Raw genomic sequence first — 23,933 nt, 5'->3', positions numbered from 1 at the left:
AGGTTGCTTGTATGTTATGCCTTGGGACTGTCTAAAAGTGGTCACTATAGACAGGTGTTCTTTATATAGATGTTGCTCATACATTATGCATTGGGACTGTCTAAAAGTGGTCACTATAGACAGGTGGTCTTTATATAGAGTTTGCTCATACATTATGCATTGGGACTGTTTAAAAGTGGTCACTATAGGCAGGTGGTCTTTATATAGAAGTTGCTCATACATTATGCATTGGGACTGTCTAAAAGTGGTCACTATAGGCAGGTGGTCTTTATATAGATGTTGCTCATACATTATGCATTGGGACTGTCTAAAAGTGGTCACTATAGGCAGGTGGTCTTTATATAGAGGTTGCTCATACATTATGCATTGGGACTGTCTAAAAGTGGTCACTATAGGCAGGTGGTCTTTATATAGATGTTGCTCATACATTATGCATTGGGACTGTCTAAAAGTGGTCACTATAGGCAGGTGGTCTTTATATAGATGTTGCTCATACATTATGCATTGGGAGTGTCTAAAAGTGGTCACTATAGGCAGGTGGTCTTTATATAGAAGTTGCTCATACATTATGCATTTGGACAGTCTAAAAGTGGTCACAATAGACAGGTGGTCTTTATATAGAGGTTGCTCATACATTATGCATTAGGACTGTCTAAAAGTGGTCACTATAGACAGGTGGTCTTTATATAGATGTTGCTCATACATTATGCATTGGGAGTGTCTAAAAGTGGTCACTATAGGCAGGTGGTCTTTATATAGATGTTGCTCATACATTATGCATTGGGACTGTTTAAAAGTGGTCACTATAGGCAGGTGGTCTTTATATAGAGGTTGTTCATACATTATGCATTGGGACTGTCTAAAAGTGGTCACTATATACAGGTGGTCTTTATATAGAGGTTGCTCATACATTATGCATTGGGACTGTCTAAAAGTGGTCACTATATACAGGTGGTCTATATATAGAGGTGGTCACACAGAATTTGACTGTAATAGGTTTGTTCTGTGAAACAATCACTTGAATGTTATTTAATTCTCATCAGGTACTCAATTCTATCAACCTTTTTACCACTGACTTTCTTGCCCAAATTTTTCTGCACTTTTATTCTTATATTGTTCATTATTTCTGGAAATGAACCATAATTTTAAAGCCAACGGACAAAATTTGAGTCAATTTTCGGTTTCCTTTTAAAGAAAAATTCGACATTTTTCACCAATCTTCTGAAGGAAAGTGCAGACTATAGTCTGGGATAATTTTGTGATGAAAAGAAGGAACTGATGGTGAAAAAGTGGATATATTCCCAAGTCACTTCTACAGGGTAGATTGTTTGTGTAATTAATTTAACCAAGAGTTCTTTTACAAAATCCTCTTCATATTTACTGGGGCATTTGTCTGTTTTTTCATAATCTTTCATTTCAGATCTCATAATGTAAAACGGGTTTTATGTTTGAATAATTTGAAAAAAATTCATTGTTTGCCACTATAATAAGTATTGTGATACTGTTTGATTTTAAAACCCTTGTTTCAACTTTTCTAAATTTAGTATTTGATGTTTGACTTGTACAATATCATCTGAACGAGGTTAGCTTTTAGCATGTCTGTAGGTAATCATCCCATTTTATTGATTTCGTCATCAAAAGAAGGCATAATATTACATTCATTCATTCATGGGGGCACATGCCAGGGTGGCACCTTGCTGCGTCCAGCCTCCATGTCCACTCTTTCGGCCTCCTCCAAGCAAGTGTCCAAGCCTGTGCCCCATAACTCGTTGAGAAACCCACTCATCTGCCTCAGCCACGATGCTCTCGGTCTCCCCCCAGGCCGTCTCCACCGGCTAGGATTCCGTGCCGACAGAATTTGGCCGGCAGGGTACCAGAGTACTCTGATGTTGGACACATGGTCCTGGCAGCAGTACCCAAGGATTCGTCGCATGGAGGTTGTCACGAAGGTGTTTAGTCTTTGCCCCAGCCCCTTAGTAAGTGTCCAGGCCTCACAAGAATATATAAGATAGGGTGCACAAGGGACTTGAAGACTCGTATCTTTACACCTCTACCCAGATATCGCAAAAACCACACACCTTTGTCCAGCGATCTCATAGTACCCTGTGCAAGGTCAAGACGTCTTGCGACCTCAGCCTCACAGCGCTGCTGATCACGCTGTAGACAAACGAATCAATGACATCCACGTAATATTACAGAATTTTATTATTTAATAACACCCATTGGAAATACAGTATAAGAACTTTACAATTGTAATATTTTAAATAAAATAAAAAGTACACATAATATACAGGTGTACTAGTATCCTAGCAACCGTGTCTAGAATTCACCTAAAAATACTTGCACATAGGTCAAATGTTGATTTCTCGTAGTAACAATAATACTAACTTCACAAAAGATGTCCTGTTATTTTATGTGTTCACTAAGTGCAACTTGGATTCACAAGTGGTAACAAAAGTCCTTTGTTGGTGAAGGAAGAATGTACTTCAGGAAAACAAATATTAATTCCCATTTTAATTGCACAGTGTTATATGTAGACCACTTAATAACGGTGATGAATGCATGCCAGCACATCAAATGTACATTGTACTGTGTCGCAGTACAATCTATTAGAACCACTGCATGCTTTGGGTCCATTTAAAACACAACTGACAAGATGGACATCGACATACATTGACAGTAAGCTTCAGTCTCGACTTGCAGGAAAAAAAATGAAAAATCGAAACAGTGCTTGATACTTTGTGAAAACACTGTGTGCCTACAATTCTTCAACCGTTATTTTGTCTGTGTAAGTCGGTAATTCAAGCGGATCACTGGAAGAGGGATTCTTCAGAACATCTTTTCTGACTGGTATGTGACCGGTGAAGGGCAGCCATTCGATTGAACCGTTCTTTAGAATGAACATGGCATCTAATGTGTCTAGATACTGAACCTAGGAAAAAGAAATCCACACATTAGAAGATATATAACAACACTAGGGGATGTGGAGTTCAATGAATGGTCTCAGTCACTCCCAGTGGGCTTACAATTAGCATGGCTTTGTCAGAACATCTGGATGATGGCTGCAATTAGTAGGGTTAAAAATTGTCCATTTCAGTAGTCTGCCCAATTATCTTGTTGTGCCTTTATATCAAATTTAAACAAAATCTGCAAAATTGTGTCTTAGAAATAAGTAGAACACTTGGCTACCAGTCAGCCACTGTGAATCAAATTGCTAAACAAAATAATGTGCATCATGGTGGGTACCATGAGTGCTGTCAATATCAAGTTTGAATGACCCAAGTTCAAATCTTCATTTTTGTGTGTGTGTTTTTTTAAAAACAAAAATGGCTGCCTATTAATCAAAGGTCACTAAATAAAAGTCATATTGATGTGCACATGTACAGGTATGTCTGAGAGACTTCTGGCACACCAAGCACGATACCCAAAACACAAGTCTTCGCTTGGGATCGAAAATTTATTAAATCAAGGTAATCACATAATAGTGGAATTTAAGTAGAAATGCTACATCCTCACAGATGATTGGCTGTTAATAACCAAAATACCAGGATGTATGACCTATTCTGGTATGGTATGAGAACACACATACTTACTTGTTTTCTAACATACGCCACCATGTTCTCTAAATGTTGAGGGTCATCACATTTTTTGCAAAATACATTCCTCCAGAGGGCGCCAGCCAATACTCTGTCATTTGACATGAGACCCTATAGCAATGACAAAAAAAAACAATGAATTGTGGGACTATAACTTAAAGCGAGAGGGTCTCATTGGTAGATGCTTGTTTGTAAACAATGACACGCCATAACATAACATATGACAGAGGTGTGCCCAAGGTGAGTATCAAATCCATAAGAATGGCTGTTTAAAAAAATAAATCATGTGAAGTTAGCACCACGAGATGGCGCCGGTCAATTAGTGATACGAATAGCTCAAAACTGATGCATGTCGGAATGTTGGTAATTTTCATCTTTATGCAGTTTTATGAGCATCTATGTATACTTGTTTGAAGTTCTATTGTTGAAATCTTTTATTTTGAAGTCTTTGACATGTAAAGTTATATGTGTTATAGTACTAAATACATCTATGCTATCTGCGTCTAAAGTTTCTTGCCAATATTATCGAGCAGTTTTGTGTCAGTATCTTAGGGTGTAATCAAGTAATTAAATTGCATTACATACTTCCAGTACTGTTCAGTGCACATTCAAAGCAGTAATTGGAAAGCAATACATGACAGGATTTATTGTCATGGAGACAAATATAAACTTGAAATGAAATATACCGGTACAAGCTTTTGATTGTAAGTATATCTTGTGAACTTTTAGATTTGATTTTCGGCCAAGCTATTCAAAATTTAAAGGGCTTTCAATCATCAAAGCAATAAAAGTTAAAGTTTGGTATCTTCTCAGTTTGTATTCGTTGGTCTGCACAACAATCAAAGTCGTTATCTTTGTTCATACGAGACCCATATCTCGCACATACGTGATGTGAAGACCCCCACCCTTTAAATTGACTTTATGGTATTCAGAGTTCGAAAACACCACTGTTATTAACAATTGACCTTTGACCCTACCTCGTCATATGCAAACAGCATCCCTTGAAAAATCTCCAACATCTGTCGAAGACTTTCCCTCATTTTTACTGAATTTACCTGAAAATATAAAATAAAAATAGCAGGCGCTTATTACAACTCATTGCATAAGCTACAATATCAAGACTTAAATTTTCACAGCCCAATTATTCTAGTTCACCAAAAAAAGATACAAATATTCTTGCCATTTTGCAACATAATAATTACATCAGTAGGTGATTTCAACTTACGCAAGGAGATCTTACATAATGCGTGAAAGATGTGGATGAACGTCTGCTGTAAAAATCAAACGATTGGGATTTTGAATTTTTTTTTTTTATAGTTCAATTATGAAATCCTGATTTTTCATGGGTTCAGATCACCATCAAATACACATGTATAAGCACAAGATTAAAATATTTGAAAATATTTGTGAAATCCCATGCAATGTTTTGACATCGCTATGACGATATGACCTTTGTTTAGCTTGTTTTTACATTTGCTTTCGCACATAACGCTGGGTTTTGCATTGAATGACAGATGGTCTATCAATTACTGACAACCGAATGATTGATCATAATACTAACCCCTAAAACAGTCCCTCTTTGCTGCACGTCATGCCACATTGCTAACACTAAATAATGCAAGATATATTTCCCTTCTTTGCCTTCTTTCCTAAGTCGCACCATACACATCCTAAAAACAACCACATTGAGAAGATGCACATGCACTGTAACTTTTAAGGAATCAATACTGAACAAGCTAAATGTCGTTTGAGTGCCACGTATTTCTCCTGCCTCAACTTCAGTGCATATATTTTCACAATTTGTAAATTTGTCACTGAATTTCAACATCATTTTGGACCAAACAGACAATTTCAAATATTGCTTATAGATTTTTATCAAAAGATTTGTCAATTTTTATCATCGACAATGCCACTCAAGCAGTAACAATATCTTTAACAAACAAAAAAAGAATTGGTCAATTTGTTTTTCAAAATCAATGGGCGAATAATTTTTATTTAAGAGGTGTTTCCATGATAATCTTATGTTGCTTGTTTTTTCCTGCTTGTAGTAACGTTCAGTGACAGAATTCTATTTTTGTCACATTCTATGGCGCTTCCACTGTTAACAAGATAAGTGTGTGTATGTCCTGTTAACAATCTTAAACATGTTAATATTTGTGATGTTTTGAATATGTTTTCAAATAAATACAGACATCTTTTTTCTCTCACAGAATCAGGGTAAATTCTATTGTTTTCGGTGTTAGATGTATAATAATTTCATGGGCAAATTAGAAATAAATGAATTGGCTTCTATCAATAATATCATCTACTTTTTCCAATGTTTTTTTTTTAGTTTTACATTTAAATTTGACTCACATATGGTTTCTTCAAAACCACATCTTTTTTGTAAAAAGCCAGGGATTTTGACATCCTCATTAGGTTGATCGAGTTGATCCCTTCTTAATGTTCAACAACAACTATGGTACCGGGTACTAATGACTTACCACACATGTAACTGCGTTATAAGGAACCATGAAAAAAATGTGTCCGGCAGATTGCAAACTGTAATGATTAAACAAGAAGTTGTTAAAAAGTAATTCAATCCTTACACAATCCATATACAGAAATTAAATGATTACAATTACACCTTGGGTGCATTTCCATTGGGAAGCTATTTATTTTATATAAATCAGACCATTCTCTCAAAAATAGGTCTTTTCTATTGTGATTTAGGCCCTCTATAGTTGAGATCAGTTTCTTTATTTCTATTTTGTTTTTGACCCAGGACGCTATTACAAAAATAATGGGCACTTATTGACCTGTTCACGTATTCAAATAAAGTCTATTGACAGCTGTCTGATGTACTACTAGTATGCACTGATCTGTGCCATTGTGTGCAAATAACTGGTTTTATTGTATCTGGATTTGAATACGTGAATTGTTTTCAGATCTATGTTCATTGTTGTATGGTAAAAATGGTTTCACATCGTGTCTGACGAGATGCACGATAATAAAATTATTCCAGGGATTTCGGTATAATCTGTTACATACATGTATTTATTGATAAACTTCTATTAAATAATTTTGGAATTGATTTTAAGCATCTTTGTCAGTTTCCAATGTACTAGTATATAGTACCACCAAATGGGGTGCCTTTGTACACCAGTAAGTCCATATTGAACCATGAACATATAATGTGATATTATGAGGTTATTACGAGGATACCTCAAAGTATGCACAAAGCCAGTACAGCAGGAGTATTGACCGACGGGTAGCGGCGGTTGATGTAACGGTGTACTGTCCGAATACATACTTTGAGGTATCCTCATAATAACCTTATTATTATACATCTTTTCCTTCCAAGGATACATCATGGGAAATCCAAAAAGTTTATAACAGAATCAGGGAACTTTTTTGTTTGGAGTCTGGTCAAACCCTAGTGGCAGCCATGTTTGTTTTTATTATTAGAGGACACTTATTTCATATTTGGAATTCGCATTTCCTAATATGGTAGGATGAAAATACCCCGTAAAATACTGCAAAATTACGGCAGGCTGTAACTTATGACGTTATGGTGACAGATGTATAATAATAATAATATTTATTTGATTTATTAATTAACCAAGCCACAGGGGTTCAGATAATTGAGGTTTGTGATTTAAATCTCAAACTAAATTGTATTTTTATACCTACCTTTAATGAACGTCTGAATATCAATATTACTAACGCAACTTGTATATATACGTAAACCAGTTATTCTCATTTTCTGTAAAAAAAAAAAAAAATTGTGGAAATCATTTTTAATTTCTATCTAGGAGAGAGAATATTGTCTTGTTATTTCATTGCTGTTTGGCAGATTTTGGCTTTGAAGACAAAAAGTGATATTAACAGTAATATAGGAAAATGTCTAACCCTCTTATAATGTATTCTTCTAATCAGTTCCAAGAAATTTCATGGCAACTTGTTGTTTTGCAAAATTGTTTCTTTTTTTGAAACCACCAAGAAACTTACAAATCTGTTGTGCCTCATTTTTCCTGTGAGTCCCAACATATCCAAAATTTTTCTTTTCAGACTAGGAACCTTCTGTTCAAGTGACACAGTTTGTTCTGGAACCTAAAAACAAACAAAAAATGTATCAGCAACATGATTATGATATAATTCAGATTGATTTTGTAGGAGTGACTCCGAGTCCTAAGCCAAAACAGAATCATTAATCAGTTTGGAGGGCACACTGTTTTCATGGGATGTTTTGGGTTGAGAATATATATTTTAACTAGAGACAGAATCTTGAGCTATAAGAAAGAAGAACGCTTTCTGTTACTGCTATAGGTTCAATATAAATTGTGTAAGAATGTTTTTTTTTTGTCTCAGAGAAAGTTTCTTGAAATTAGTGGATCTAGGTCAAGTTATTTTGATTTTTGAAGATGCGGCTCAGCCAAAAAATATTGAAAGTTTAAATTCACTGGTGTTTGCGATACACGGTGAAATAGAATTCATAGTGGGTTTCTGGTAACACGGAAAACAAAAGAAGGGTACCGGTACATAGGTAGAAATTACCTTATATTTAATCATAACTTTATTTTAAGAAAATTAATTAATTTTTCTCAATTTATTACTCTGTAGTGCTGCTTGGGCCATACTGTTATAGGTATAAGAGTATTTTTCAATAATATACCAAAATGCAAAAATGAAGCAGAAAGGTGTACCTACAAGTGCCCATTTTCCAGTTTACCATAAAAAGATACAGGGCCGGCCTGAAAAATCTAAGCAAGTTCTGGTAACTGGAAATTATTTTTTCATTTGGCCTGACATGCATGATTTTTTCAACTTTCCATACCTGTACTGTTGATGTTGTTGATAACCACCTTCTTGATGAGTCATGTGATATTTGTGAAGAGCATACACACTGACTGGATGTCCAGGCTGCTGAGTAAAATCTGCTTAACTACAGATAGAGAAATCAGAGACAGTTTGGCATTTACGTAATTTTGGACATAAAATATTTTCAATAAATAGGAAGGCAGCTGTTTTTCAGATCACACCAATTGTATATTATTTTCCATATCACACACTGCCATGTTTGACCAAATTTGGACAAACATATTTCATTCATGGGTTGCAGTGTTCGAAACCTGTTAAATAAACAGATTTTTTTTAAACAATGCGCCCCTTACCCTGGGGAGCAGATCCTCTGGCAACCATAAAATTCTGAATGACCAGGGATCACATGTGGCCACAGTCTTCAACTGTGACCTGTCTGATAGTAATTTTGGCCCCATGGAAGCCATAGAATGCTCCATTTTAACTTAGAATTATCGAAAACTCCACACCCTGGTAGGGAGAACCCTATCTCCCCCACTTGGTGGCGCCACTGAATTGCAGTGCTCCCTATTGCAGTTTTTTTCTAGAAAAAAACCTGAATAAAGGTAACTTTGTTCAACCAAGGAACCTTATGAGTAAACCAAACATAAATAATTTAACAAAATACATGAAATCAAACATAATACTATACATCATAAAAATAACGAACTGATGATAAATAAATAAAAGTAAATAAATTGAATACATAATTATGACATAACGTTGTTTGGGTCTGAATTATTATCACTGTACATTATTTCATGTCATACATTTCAGTCGCTTTTGTCTACTGGTATGTGTTTTTTTTATAAAAAGAAACATTATGTGAGTTATTAAATAAAATTAAACAGTCAAGGTGACCTCGAGTTTTTTTTTGATTTTTGACAATTTATCTTTTTCAAAAATGTTATTTTATATTATTTTAAAAATAAGCCGACAATATGCAAGTATATACATTTCCCCCAAAATAGTGTAAATAATAATAATGTATTAATATAATAACTGAAAAAGAAAATTGTTGCATAGCCACCTTTGAAAGTTGTGTTTTTTTAATTATTCTGATAATTAATTGAAAAAACACTGTTGTAAACATGCAAATTACATGTGAAATGCACAGGACATTTGTAACACAATAGTAGGCTGAAGGATCACATCTTGGTTTCTCTTTATCTACCTTTTGTTTTCTAGCTGCAACCAAAATACTACAGACATACCAGCTTGTTTGTTGTTGCTTGTTTGTTGATTTTGGTGTCGGAATATAAAAATATTTCAGTTATGTGATTAGGGATAATTTAATTGCCGTTTTATATCGTACTCTCTAGAAATGTCCTCGGAAAAAGGTCAAAAACACTTCTTCTTCTAGATAGCAGATATTTTCCAGTTATGTCTTTTATAGTGCTGCATATACTGCCCCTTTATCACGTCCAACCATAGAAATAGTGCTTAATTGCTTGCTTAATTTTTTTTTTCATTTCCTAAATTTTTAAAATTTGATATCTATTGCTACCAATAACACCTAAGTCGATTTTTGAATGCTAGTCTTTATTTATATGCATGTCTTTTAAGGTCTATGGTCCAACAAAACAATTGGTTTATACATTTGTTTAGAATACCATTTCGCGATACTAGTACATGTACATGTACATGAAAAACCCAAGATACCCAAGTTTTGGATAAGCTTCCCACCCCCAAGTGATAGACTCGTAATATCACGTAATACTAATTTTAACCACGGCTTGGTTAATTAAAAAAAGATTCTCGCCCAATCAGAACGACTTATTAATTAAATTAAATTAATTAAATTGATGGTATAATCAAGGATTTATAAATTGTTGGTATAATATAGTATAAGTGTAGAGTTATAAAATTATCTTTTTAGTATAAAACACAAGAAATTGAATAAAACAGATACATGTACGTCGAAATCGAACACACCGATATCCTTATCGAAATTGACAACACCTGTACGGTATAGGCGGGATTCGAGTGAATTACCGGCACCCGCAGAACTATAGTACTAGTATGTACAGGGTTAAAGGACATGGATGGCTGTTATGATCAACAACACGTGAAGGGAAGAAATCAGAAGCTTACCTTTTCGCCATGCGATCGACCACCTTGGAACAAGACATTCCGTGTCGCAATAGTCACGAGTACACGAAAGCCTGCCATGATTGTAGTATTGGCTTCGAAAACTTGTAGATTCAGGAGACCACTAACACGTGTACATGAATGTACAATCACCCACACAGTTATTACTTGTTTTACGCTGAGTATCGCCGATAATAATCAGTATCTTACGCAAGGTTAACCTTTGACCGAACCGTCAATGTTTGTTTGCTTTTACATTACTCACATAACTCGTTAAACTTAAAACCCCGAAAATATGATTTTATTCACTTTCAAATGTAACATTATATTTCTAAAGTAAAAAAGTCTTTCATATTCATCAAAATTAACTTTTTACCAATTCATGATACCTGTGGGTTCCCGGCCTTTGGCCTTTAGAGGTCGCTATGGCACACCGAAGTAAGTGGTTCAAAGGTCAACATATTTCAACAGCAGACGGAATTAGGTCAGAATACAAATGCAGAGGTTTTCATGCAAATGATAGGAACTGGGAAATAGGTAGTGAAACATTGAGGTACAGTAATGTTAACACATACTACAATTTCACAATAGTGTTTTAATTTCAGAAACATTTTTGGAGAAAATTGAAAACACCTTCAATCAATCAATCAATCAATCAACCTATCAGTCAATCAATTACCTGCGACTCTCAATGTTACCGGGCAATGTTACGCACACCAGTACGTGTTGCCCACCGACATTGTAAATATAGCCGGGCATATTACTATGAATTCAACTAGGGTCATTCAGGACTCACAAAGCAACAATTCAAGAAGCTAGGCGGCCAGCAATTTTGCATGAGGGGCGAGATCTGAAATCTAGACCCTCTGAAACGCTATTTCCTGCATGGTGACCACCGAACTCGGCCAGATTTCTACTCGGCCAGTGACCGATCACGGCCAGTGACCGTACTCGGCCAGCATATGTGCATAAGGGTGTCAATGATGCAACAGCGAGCGCTGTATTACAGACTGTCAGAGTCATATCACAACAAAATATAAAAAATGTACGGGCGTCAAAGGGTGTCGATTTCAGTGATGCCTATCGTGCTTTGTTAATAAAAAAAGGGATGTCGATTTCAGTGACGAAACAGCCAGCACTGTGTCTTTTGTCATATCACAGTAAAATGAAAAAAAAAAATAGACGGTCGCCGATGTGATGTCTGTGATTCGATGTAATGTCTGTGTTTTTCTATTGAAAAGAAAATTTGCGTCACTGAAATCGACAATGTTCAGCCAATGTTGAAATCAACAACATGTCGGAGAACCAGTAGCGTTTGTGTGTGTGTGTTTGTAAACTTGCGTTGTTGAAATCGACAACAAAATAGTCACGGGAGTTGGCGACTGGCCGAGTTGTACATTTTTTTCCTGGCCGAGTTGAAATCTGGCCGAGTTCGGTTGTATTCTCCTGCATTTTGTGGGGCAAATTTTGCTGACACAAAAGGTTTCAGCGTCATTTTTTCGGGTGGGCGACCGCGCCTCTGCCCCCCCACCCCGATGCCGCCACCACTGAATAATTCATGGTTAAATGTCACAGATACTGTAATGATATTTTTTAAAATTATAATTTACATATTTTTATTGTTTAATAAATTGTTATTACTCTTTAATAAGACTGATTTCTAAATAGTGTAAAATAGTGCTTAATTGCTTGCTTAATTTTTTTTTTCATTTCCTAAATTTTTAAAATTTGATATCTATTGCTACTAATAACACCTAAGTCGATTTTTGAATGCTAGTCTTTATTTATATGCACTAATGTAAACCTCACAGAATGCTTATTAGGGAAACATTCATACTTGCAGTGTGCAATTTGAATTGGTTCCAACTTAATTTGTGCACATATGTGTCCAAAATAATGGATTACATGTACGGTATGTGAGAAAAAAACAAAAACACCACAACATTTTTTGTAAGGATAGCAAATCTTTTTTTCGCGAGATAACAAATATGTGTTTCCTATCAAGGTTGTTGAATTAGATGAAAGCTGGAAATTGGAAATTCAATACAAAATGTCCCCAGTGTTAGGAGAGGCTGAATATATTAGTACTGTAAAAGATGTCTTTTTAGCTAGCATGTTATTTTAGCTAATTTAGCTAATCTGTATTTTCGCTAATTCAAGATGCAGCTAATTTAACATAAACTATATTCTCACAATGAGATAGTCGACACTTTAGCTAAATTAAGAATCTGTTAATTCATACCAAGAGTCAAATCTGCTAAAATTGAATGCAGCTATTTCAACGTGTTCTACAGTAAACTCTCTATAAACATTATTTGAATTGATTTATTTCGAGTGCACAGCATTCAGGAAGTGTTGCTAGGTCTCTGTGAATACAAACCATGCTGGTAGATAATTTTATTAATTTGTGTCAATGATAAATATGGAAATGATTATTTGATTATTTTAATTAATTAAGACACCAACATGTACTGCATTTTGAAGCAGGGAAGATCCTTCCTTAAATGCACATTAAAGAGGGGGAGTCGTCACCTGTGCATGTGTCAGATGGCCATAGCGTGACATTGTTTACAAACATGAGCCTTTGCATTTTTAGCATGTGTTGTTATCGTCGCAGATGACGATCCTCCGGCTTTAACTACCTGATGTAATTTATATAAATGTGCTAATTGAATTTCTTTGTTGGCCTTAAAGCAGTAATCTGTGATTTTGAACTATTTTGGTTTAAATATAATCAAACAAAAATGACCAAATCTTACCGATAAGAAAGTCCCTCGCTATAAAGCAATGTTCATAGGGACTTAACTAGGGAATTCAATATTAACTTTCTGTATGAATCTTGTTTGCCCCCTCTGTAAAATTATATGTATTTAACATATAACTCCCACTGTAGCAAAGGCATTCCTTTCATTATTCACAATTTAAACAGAAATGAGAGGTTTTCATTGGCTGAATAGAAATTGAGAGGTATCTATTGGCTGAATAGAAAATGAGAGGTTTCTATTGGCTGAATAGCATTGATATGTTTTTAATGAAAAAATTGCACCACAGACAAAAGACATGTGTGGCTATTTTAGAGGACCTGACTGTGCTAGTCTGGAAGTGTGTTTCTGCATTGTGACAATGCATTTTTACTTTTTACATTTTGCTACTGTAATTGCAGGTCAAACATCAGTCTATTTTGACCTCCACGAGAAAACTATAACTACTAATCACTGTTGTGAGAATTTTGGGACATAATAGTAAAAAACAAATTATAAAAATAATCAAAGAATAAACATGAACAAAAAATGCCTATAAAATTCTAATTTTAATCAGATTGACATATGTATAGGATAAATATTAGCTAATAAAAATGATGTAATAGATTGACATCAACAGGTGCCAAAGGATACTCCCAGATGAGTATCAATACATACATACCTGTTGACATCAAAAAAACACTTTTCTTTCAATAAATATTATTTTTCTTATCATTGATTTTCAGCATGACTTCCGATAATCCTGTATGCTTTTCTGAGTATATTGATGTGAATGGAGTGAATACACATGTGTTGAAATATGACTATGACAGAAAAGAAAACTTACATCAGAAAGATACTAATGAACATTCCAAGCGTTGTGATGTGTTAGTGCTACTAATACCAGGTACTGAGTGTTTTCAGCTGCAGTGATCTTTCAATTTGGAAGATTACTTAAAGGTGTTAAATACAAAACAAAGAATTTTTGAATAACTAAATTCAGAATAAATATTCATAGTTTAGCTATTTGAAAAGGTAGATACACCCAACCAAAAACTCTGTTAGAAAGTAAGACTTGTAGACGTTACTCATTGCTGGACATCAAATACACGTTGTTTAATAAGTCCAAAATACCAAACCTATCAAAAGGACATACTTTCAAATAAATATATTCCCCGAAGAAACCATCACTAAAAACTGCAGAAATTCATTTTTATAATGAAAAGTAGTGACTAAAATACAATTAAGCACAGTGATTTTATTTACAATTTTTTCATTTATATAAATATACTATTCTTTTCATTTACAAGTATATAATGCTAATAACCTATTTCCATATTCTATACTTCCGATTTGTATTTGTAAGAAGGCAATAATGATATTTTTATTATTACCATATCCATTTTTGTAAAATATATTAAGGATATAATTTAAAAGTGATCTTCAGAAATCCTTGACTTAAAGATTGTGGTTTTTAGTGTTCATCTCGAAGACTTATATATTATTACCTCTTTGTGTGCGTGTATGTGTCTGTGTGCTATTGTCCGACAGTCCACACTTGTATTTTGAACATACCTGTTGTGATGAAAATTCACACAACGTCATACAATGTTGGTACATACCTTGCTCCTTGCTACTTTGTTTTGTAGATCAGATTAAAAAAGATCAGACTGGTTGCCATTCTATTTCAATGAAGTCTGTTCAAAATTTACGCATACATCATACTTCTTGGGTTGCATTGCTCTTGCATTTATTTCATAATCTGATTCAAGATGGCAAAATGAGAGCAATTTTAGTGCCAGAAATCGAAGTCAAGAGTTTCAACCATTTCATGACCCGATCTCATGACGTGCACCAAGCATGTTTTTCAGATGAGATTTTGTTATAATGCTGCTCAGAGCTAACCGTGTTTAAACTTTACACATGCTTCATTCATCATGTATCATGTATGTCTATATGCACATCCATTTGTTTCCCATTCACGTCAAATGGAATTGATTTAAAAAAAAAAATCAAGCTTCACACATAGTACATATCAGTCAAATTCTGTTGTCAAATGGTGGACTAGTTTCAATTTTGTTTACATGACTGGTACAGTGACTTGTACTTTATGATATTGTTCCCAAAACCTAGTCAAAAATGAATCAAACGTCTTTTTCTATTACCCCTTGGCTCCAATAAAAATGGTCTTATCATATCTCTGAATTTAAAAAAAAATTTCATACTGGTAAAAGACATATATATATATATAAATACATATAAACTATATATATCTATGTAACATTTTTGAAACAAATCGTTATGCTAAATTGTTGGTCCTATTTGTGAGATGGTTGCCAGTATGAATCATTTACAATGAGGTCTGACAAAGAATAATAGTCACTCAAGTAAGTATATACTGTAAAATGACTAATTTTCACTGGGTTTAAATTTGCTGATTTAGCATTTCAGGCATATTCAGTGGTTTTAAATTCACGATTTTATCATTTAGATAATGTGTTCTATGCTAAATTTTACATATTCACAGGGTTTTTAATTTAGCGCATTTCCCAGTCAGCGAAATAAGCAAAATTAAAACCCAGTGAGTAATTAACCCTTTTACTGTACCACTGTCTACACTCATGTAAATCTACATCTCTTAGGTAATCCTGGAATTGTTGGGTTTTATGAGGATTTTATGTTAACACTATATGATGCAAGCAGTAGAAGGGTACCTGTATGGGGAATATCACATGCTGGCCATGAACTGACCCCAGGCATGAACAAAAGATGTTGCACTTGGAGTAAGTATTGCCAATATTCCGTAATTTATGATATGATACCCATCCATTACTTGGCATGTTGGCTTGGGATTATTTATTCAGGAGAATTGTTATTTTATTGCATGATTGGGGAAGGGCAATGCATGGTTGTCAGACCCCAGCACCAGTGTCTAATTAGTCTCAATGGTGTTAATATCTGTCATACCTTGATACTATCTCTGTCATGCACAGATACTATTTGTCATACCCAAGTACTATTGGTGTTGTACTTGTTGTACAGTACTGTAAAACCATTTATTTTCACTGACATATAATTTCACTATTTCGATGCTTTTAGTTAGCATATTCACTGTGTTCTAATTTCATGAATTTGTCAAGAAAACAATGAGTTTTATTGTTATTTTACATGTTCATGTAGATTTAATTTAGCGGTTTTTACTTACCAGCAACTTAAGCGAAATTAAAACCCAGTGAATAATTAGTGAATTTACAGTACATAATCATATAAGTGTTTTCTTTTATAGAACATAATGAGAAATTGAATTTACGTGGACAAGTAAAACATAAAGTAGATTTCATTAAGAACCACATATCACCAGACACCAAGGTTATTCTTATAGGACACTCCATAGGTAAGTATCATCTCAGATTTTGTTGGGGGGACAATTTGATACTGAATAAGTATCTGGGACTCGTCTGTTAAACTTGGTCCCCACGCTAGGTTTGAAATATTTAACTGGGGTTTCACGGGGGGTACTGCTGCAGTGGACAGTTTGCTGATTGACAGAAGCATGATCACAGCGATAACACTAAACTCTAACTTTTTATTATCACAGAATCCCTGAAGGAACTGAACACTAGCTAACACAACGTGTAAGTTCAGTAGCATGTACAAAACTATGTAGGTCCCACGACAAAACTTACAGCAGGCAGCTCACTGGTAAACAACAACACAACTAGAGAATTCTACTTTTTTGAATAGGGGGGTCCCCTATTGAGAGTAAAAGCCCGCGAAGAGTCCTGATTGGTCAAACGATGATCACTCTCACATCATGAATAAATGGAACAGTAAAACCAAATAATCAATGCACTATGTAAAGATACAATAAACGATAATGATAGAAATAATTTGTTATTGATTGCAAATATTCTTGATGTATTATCGATAGTCTCAAGAACAGATTTAATTTCATCAAGAACCTCTAATGTCTGTCACTGTTAGTCAGCATATTGGAGTATTACATTGAAAGCAGTATACTTAATCCGTCGCTGAATTTGTACTTAAGTAAAGCATTCATGATTTGATTTGATTGAAATTAAATTATCTTAAAATAGAATGCTACACAAACATAAAAATATTGTCATATTCATTATTTTTTACATATTTGATATATCATGTTACAAAGATTAAGAAAATTAAATAAAATTATTGGGTCACCATACTCAGTTCAGAGAAAATCATACAAAAAAATGCAGTGAAAATAGCATGTTTTGTCTGTGTATGGCTAGGATATGTTTCAACATCTCAAAATTTTGCTTGGCGACATATGGTGCAAAAAAAATAAGCACACATGTAAAAAACTCGTGAGAAGCATTCTACCTACAGGGTGGCATAATTTCCAAGTTGAGGTGTTTATAGAAAAGTGGAATGTTGAAATTTTTTCTGAATTATTTGTTATTGCAGCCTATCAAGAAAATCCCCAGGAGGTCGACCCCTTATTCTGAACTAGATTAATATGTGACGCCGTTTGGATCCTATCATTAATTCCTTATTTCCTAAAATGTTAAATGTGTAAAAGTTGAGTAATATTGAGGTTGAATCGTTGTTCAGGGATCTGTTGGATTTCGTGGATGTTATTCTGATTTCTCAAAACTGAATACAACCTATTTCTCATATCTCATATCAGATGACTGTAAGCTCAGAGAAAATGGCAACCAAAGTGATAATTTACATATCTGTAGAAATAAAACGTAAAAATGATTTTCATATAAAAAAAAACATCATTCAAGCATTTTTTGGAACATCACACTACTGGAAATAATCTTTTTTTTTTTCATTTGGTTTTATAGAATAGTCAAATAACTTGGATGAGACATTCAGCTCAATCCAGTATACTATGCTATGCTATTTTTTAAAAATGCTATCTTTCAAGAAAATAATATTTCCATCCACATATTTTTATATACATGCATACATTTTTGTTTTCTTCTCCTCCACAGGTTGTTACATCATTTTAGAAATCCTGAAAGAACTACCTAGACTAAATGTATTGAAATGTGTACTCTTATTTCCTACTATTGAAGGGATGTGGGAGTCACCTAAAGGTACTTGGATGGCTCCTTTTTTGGTGTATTTAAGATGGGTAGCTATACTACCAGTATATTTAGCATCGTATTTGTCTCCATGGGTTCAATGGAATCTTATACAGTGGTACTTCAAAGGACGTAAGGTGAGATACAACCTGCAACAAATCACTGCCAGTCGCAACATATTTATATTGTGACTTGTTTGTTGCCACAGACAGTCATAAGAGTTTTTTTTTATGCCGAATTGTAAAACCAAAAAACCAATTGAAGAGAAACCTGAAAAATTCCGAAAACTGACACTATTAATCATGCATCTTGAACATGTTTTAGTGGATCATTTTAAAAATTTACACATAGACAGTACATAATATGAGGTTATTAAGAGGATACCTCAAAGTATGCACAAAGACAGTACAGCGAAAGTAACGACTGACACGCAGTGGAGGTGCATACTTTGAGGTATTCACGTAATAATCTTATTAGTCCCCGTTCGCACACAGTCCAAAAACGGAGACTTATGTTTTGACCTCCGTGTGTGCGTGCATCTGTGCGTGTATCTTAGAAATGCCTGGACCAATCACAATCAAACTTCACATATACATCATAAATGATATTATACATATGCACGTCAATTTGTTTCACGATCTGATTCAAGATGGCCGAATGGCGGCCATTTTCGTGCTAAAAATCATCAAAATCAAGCATTTCTCAGCTGTTTACAGATGGATTTTGTTCAAACTTGGTATATACATTAGACATTATAGGACCTTGATGCACACCATTTTGTTTTACGATCAGAGTCAATATGGCCGAATGGCGGCCATTTTTGTGCTAAAAAATCCTATAAATCAAGCATTTCTCGGCTGTTTACAGATAAATTTTGTTCAAACTTGGTATATACATTAGACATTATGGGACCTTGATGCAAATAAATTTTTTTTCAGATAAGATTCAAAATGGCTGTTTTGTATTAATGAATGTGGTTCTTGTGTCATATCTCTGACTTGCTTTCACTGATTATGTTCAAATTTTTAATATTCATTATACATCATATCATAGATAGACAGATATATTGGTTTGACGATCCTATTCAAAATGGCCGAATGGTGGCCATTTTTGTGCTAAAAAATCATCAAATATCAAGCGTTTCTGGCATTTATGGATGCATTTTGTTCAAACTTGGTACATATATTAGACATTACAGGTTTCCGATGCACATCATTTATTTTTCAGATCAGATTCAAAATGGCTGACTGGCAGCCATTTTGTTTTAATGATTGGGCTTCTAGAGCCATATCTCTTAAATGCTTTGACTGATTATATTCAAATTTTATATATTCATTATACATCATGTTATATATATATATATATACATGTATTCAAAATGGCTGATTTTGAATGCTGTTCCAGAGCAATATCTCTCAATATGGACAAGTACTTGTTTGACGATCAGATACAAATGTCAATCATTTTAATGTTAAACAATCATATTCTTGACATGGTTATATTCCAGCTATATTACTATAAACAAAACTTTATATTTTAAATTTGATAACTAACAGGGACTGTGCCATGCATGGCTTGTTATTATACATCTTTTCCTTTCAAGGATACATCATGGGAATGCCAAAATCCAAAAAGTTTAGAACAGAATCAGTGAACTTCTTTGTGTGGAGTCTGGTCACACCCTGGTGGCAGCCATGTTTGTTTTTATTATTAGAGGACGTTTACGTGCGTAATTATTTCATATTTGGAATTTGCATTTTCTTATATGGTAGGATGAAAACACCCTGTAAAATACCGCAAAATTATGGCACGCTGTAACTTATGGCGTTACGGTGACAGATGTATAGTAATGGTATATATTTATATACACGACAAATTACTTAGTGATCCAAGCAAAAATGGCTGACTGGCAGCTATTTCGAACATAAATTTGCTATCCTTATATTCTAGCATGGCCAGAGTTGTTTCTTGATCACACTTTGTATCATGACCATGCTTAATGATTCACAGGTGCACAACATATTTTGTTTAAGATTTGGACAAAAGTGTTTTTATTGTAGGTTGTGTTGTTTTGTGATTTGTTCAAAAATCGTCTGATCGACTGTCATTTTTGGAAACATATGCATGTTGATAATTTTTCATTTCTTTGAACTATTTGAATGTTTCTCACTGTCGCATACGACTTGTTTACCACTTCCGTGTGACTGAGAATGTTCTAGAACCGTACTGTGTCTGGGTGGAATTTTTAGAAACTGGTTGAATAAGTAATAGAACACTGTAGAAGGCAATAGAGGGTAATGGGACATTCTAGAAATTTGTAGTAAGTTCCAGACTCATTATGTATGCTGATGTAATGGTCTATTTATAGACAGTGTGGGTATATGTAGAGGAGTTGTTCAGCACTGAGATCAGATCGGAGATCTCGTTGAATTGTATTGGAGTTTAAGTATCTAGTTATTGGAGTAGTGGAGTTTTACCGCGTTATTGTACTTGATGTTTGAAGAGTATAATAATACCAGTACCAGTTGAAACCTCATCTGTTGGCTCCGTGTTCGTATTTTATCATCGCCGCCAGGGAAGTCTTCTGTTACTGTTGCCATTTTGGTATTTGAACCATCACACCTGTACTATACCAATTACGGTAATATTTCGTTGCGTGTGACACTCAGCCAAGTCTTAAATTGGTTGATTTTATTCAAACTTGATAAAACATTACACATGATGTGCAGATGTGCATGCAGTATGTGTGATGTTCATATTAAGTTTGCTTTGTGATTTGACTCAAAATGGTTCACTGATGGCCATTTTGGTTTCCCATTTCTGTGACATTCCAGTTCTGTTTTTACTCAGTCATTAGTATTCGTTATCTTGCTGAATACTCTTCTAAATGCTATAATAATTTATATTTTTCAATGTCATAGTCACAGAGAACTGAACTTTTCAGATTTAAATCTTTAGCATTATCGCCATTCAGGTGTCAATCAGGTTCCAAGTCAAAATGACCGACTGATTTTCATTTTGTTTACTATTGTAATAATAACATTACTAATTTTTAATTTTGAAACAGGTTTCGAAGTGCACATACAATGCAGTTATGAATCTGTTCAACCCAAGCTGTGTGTCCAACCAAATGTACATGGCAGCCAGTGAAATGGTACAAGTGGTATCACCTGATCTTCCAACTATACATGACCACATCTCTAAGCTGCTATTTTATTATGGGGCTACAGATCATTGGTGTCCTGTTAGTTATTATCACAAAATGAAACTCCAATTCCCAGATGCTGACATCAAACTGTGTGAGAAAGGAATTGCCCATGCTTTTTGTCTGGAATCCAGTGCAGAAACTGCTGTTATGGTATGGGGTTGGATTCAGGAAGATGTTTCCAAAATCTACCAGTAACATTAATTGTAATGGCAGGGGTTTCACAAATGCATTTAATAGCAGGCCATCATCCTGTAGCAACAGGCCAACAAAAAAAGGCAAAGCGCTGCAGCGAGACCGGCGTAGGCGGTCATGGGCAGAGAGTAGCAGGCCATATGGCTGGCTCCTGGCTCTTAACGAAACCCCTGAATGGTGAGCTGACATTCTGAATATCTGTTTTAAATATTAGGTAATTATAATCTGCTCTTTTGCAATTGTTGAATTATGTAAGTGGGTGTTATTTAATTAAATACACTGACCGAGAATTTCCATTACACATTGTTATACCTGTGATTTTATTGTAATGCACCTCACTTACCTCACTGGGTATTTTTAAACTTTATGCAATTGATCAGTTGATTTGTCACCATGGTTTTTACATCACCTGGGAATTCATCATTACCAACAAAGCAAAGCTTATTACAAACATTATGTCCCACTGTAAACTTTCACACTGATAGAACAGTTTTCTATTTTGTAAACAGTGTACGAGACTGTTCATGAAGTACTATGAGGTACTACGTGGATACCTCAAAGTATGCACGAGGACAGTACAACGGAAGTATTGGCCGATGCACAGCAGCATACTGTCTGAGTGCATATTTTGAGGTATTCTCGTAATAACCTTATTATTATACATCTTTTCCTTCCAAGGATACATCATGGAATGCCAAAATCTAAAAAGTTTAGAACAGAATCAGCGAACTTCTTTTTGTGGAGTCCGGTCAAACCCTGGTGGCAGCCATGTTTGTTTTTATTATTAGAGAATGCTTACGCATTTCCTTATATGGTAGAATGAAAATACCCCGGAAAATACCACAAAATTACGGCATGCGTGTATAATAATGTAGAAGATTGGTACTTATGATGCAAGGAATTTCTTCAGTAAAAAATGATATTCAGAAGTTGAGGCAAACACCTTTTTTTGTAAAAGCAATAGTCACGTCTACATATCTTAGATATTGCATTGTTCCAATTATAGGTCCAGTCACATGAAATGGATCATGCAATAAGTGTAACGAGCAGTAGACACGTGTTTGTTGTAATGTCTGTATGACTGTTGTCACTTCATACATCTGCTCTTCAGTGGCATGTCCCATAATTTTGCCCCTACCTCGTCAGTCATCATTACTGAATTACCACCCCGTTTTGGATAATTCAGTGTAGACTGTGCGAAAGCCACCAAGGTTTCACGCTGGGTCACAGACTAGTTATTTATTATAACTATTTCTCTTAAGCTATAATTCTATTCAGTACAGAGTGTGAAAGCCAGAGTGATTTCAGGCTGGGTCACAGAATCATTAATTGCTAGTTAATAGTAATAATAATATTTATTAGACGCATAAAATCCTTACGAAAGGATAAAAAGGGTCTCACAAAAAGAAATTTAAAAAAAACTATAAACTTGAAGAAAAAAAAATAAATACAATTTGCAATCAATTGTGAATACAGAATAGAAAATAATCACTAATTGTTACCTAATACACTGATAGTTGTTGCTGTTTTGTTCCATAGCTGTTTTTTCAGAAGACAGCTAAGGGTGGTCTGAGTGTATGGTTTCCCATAATTAATATAAATTTATTATGACTGTTTTCTTTATCAAAATTTGGAACTTTATTTTGTGCAGTCAGGAATAATTTGTCCCTATGATGACTGTAAGTTGAACATATCATTACAAAATCTTGCTCATCCTCAATTTTATATATATTTTGGCTGCACATATCACATACTTTTTTTATCCAGTGGCACATTATTATGTCTGCCATCAATATTTGCTTAATGGCGACTTTTCCATAAACCATTTCCAGGACTGCAACAATTTCATCCAATATGCTCTCTTCACCTAAATCGAAATTATAATCCGTAGCTTCTCTTTTGTGAGATTTGTTCACTACCAGTTAGATTGTTAAGTCTCATTCTCAAGTAAACTTTATGAAGTACAAAATCTTACATCTAGATTTTTCAAAAAACTAGACAGAGTTTTGCATACAAACTAAATGTACTACCTATCATGTCTAAATATTCTGCAACTTGCAGGGCCATAGTCATACCCACTATTATTATTAATTTGTCTCACCTTGGCATTCATGTTCATTGCAACGATGTGATCTTTCTTTATTTAATAACTATTAAATAATTTGTGCTCCTCTTTCTGTCATCAACTATC

At 34.5% G+C, this 23,933-nt stretch overlaps 2 protein-coding genes across 2 annotated transcripts; one reads left to right on the top strand and one right to left on the bottom strand.

Annotated features, from left to right (window-relative positions):
• Positions 1-2,181: 2,181 nt before the first annotated feature.
• On the bottom strand, positions 2,182-10,752 carry LOC144345226 (ubiquinol-cytochrome-c reductase complex assembly factor 1-like). The gene is made up of 9 exons (XM_085507656.1): positions 10,530-10,752; positions 8,413-8,520; positions 7,587-7,688; positions 7,269-7,341; positions 6,080-6,137; positions 5,158-5,266; positions 4,574-4,651; positions 3,594-3,707; positions 2,182-2,932 (listed from the first exon to the last, which is right to left on the bottom strand). The coding sequence occupies exons 1-9, from the start codon at positions 10,605-10,607 to the stop codon at positions 2,759-2,761; spliced, it is 894 nt and encodes a 297-aa protein (XP_085363782.1). The 5' UTR covers positions 10,608-10,752; the 3' UTR covers positions 2,182-2,758.
• A 218-nt stretch (positions 10,753-10,970) lies between these two features.
• LOC102804232 (lipid droplet-associated hydrolase-like) lies at positions 10,971-22,041 on the top strand. Its single transcript, XM_085507655.1, has 6 exons — positions 10,971-11,079; positions 14,014-14,174; positions 15,910-16,050; positions 16,554-16,661; positions 18,250-18,479; positions 21,410-22,041. Exons 2-6 carry the CDS (start codon positions 14,015-14,017, stop codon positions 21,743-21,745), a joined length of 975 nt encoding a protein of 324 aa, XP_085363781.1. The 5' UTR covers positions 10,971-11,079; position 14,014; the 3' UTR covers positions 21,746-22,041.
• Positions 22,042-23,933: the final 1,892 nt, after the last annotated feature.

Source organism: Saccoglossus kowalevskii, chromosome 14, assembly GCF_978046115.1.
Source record: "Saccoglossus kowalevskii chromosome 14, keSacKowa6.1, whole genome shotgun sequence".
NCBI lineage: Eukaryota > Metazoa > Hemichordata > Enteropneusta > Harrimaniidae > Saccoglossus > Saccoglossus kowalevskii.
The sequence above is the reverse complement of the archived record's forward strand: the minus strand, read 5'-3'. Positions and strand labels throughout refer to the sequence as shown.

Coding starts and splice junctions, on each gene's coding strand:
- LOC102804232 (XM_085507655.1), top strand. CDS start 14,015: ATGACTTCCGATAATCCTGTATGCTTTTCTGAGTATATTGATGTGAAT. Junction 16,051..16,553: donor CAAAAGATGTTGCACTTGGA/GTAAGTATTGCC, acceptor TTTCTTTTATAG/AACATAATGAGAAATTGAAT. Junction 16,662..18,249: donor TCTTATAGGACACTCCATAG/GTAAGTATCATC, acceptor TCTCCTCCACAG/GTTGTTACATCATTTTAGAA.
- LOC144345226 (XM_085507656.1), bottom strand. CDS start 10,607: ATGGCAGGCTTTCGTGTACTCGTGACTATTGCGACACGGAATGTCTTG. Junction 7,342..7,586: donor AAATGAGGCACAACAGATTT/GTAAGTTTCTTG, acceptor TTTTTTTTACAG/AAAATGAGAATAACTGGTTT. Junction 4,652..5,157: donor AAAGAGGGACTGTTTTAGGG/GTTAGTATTATG, acceptor TTATATTTTCAG/GTAAATTCAGTAAAAATGAG.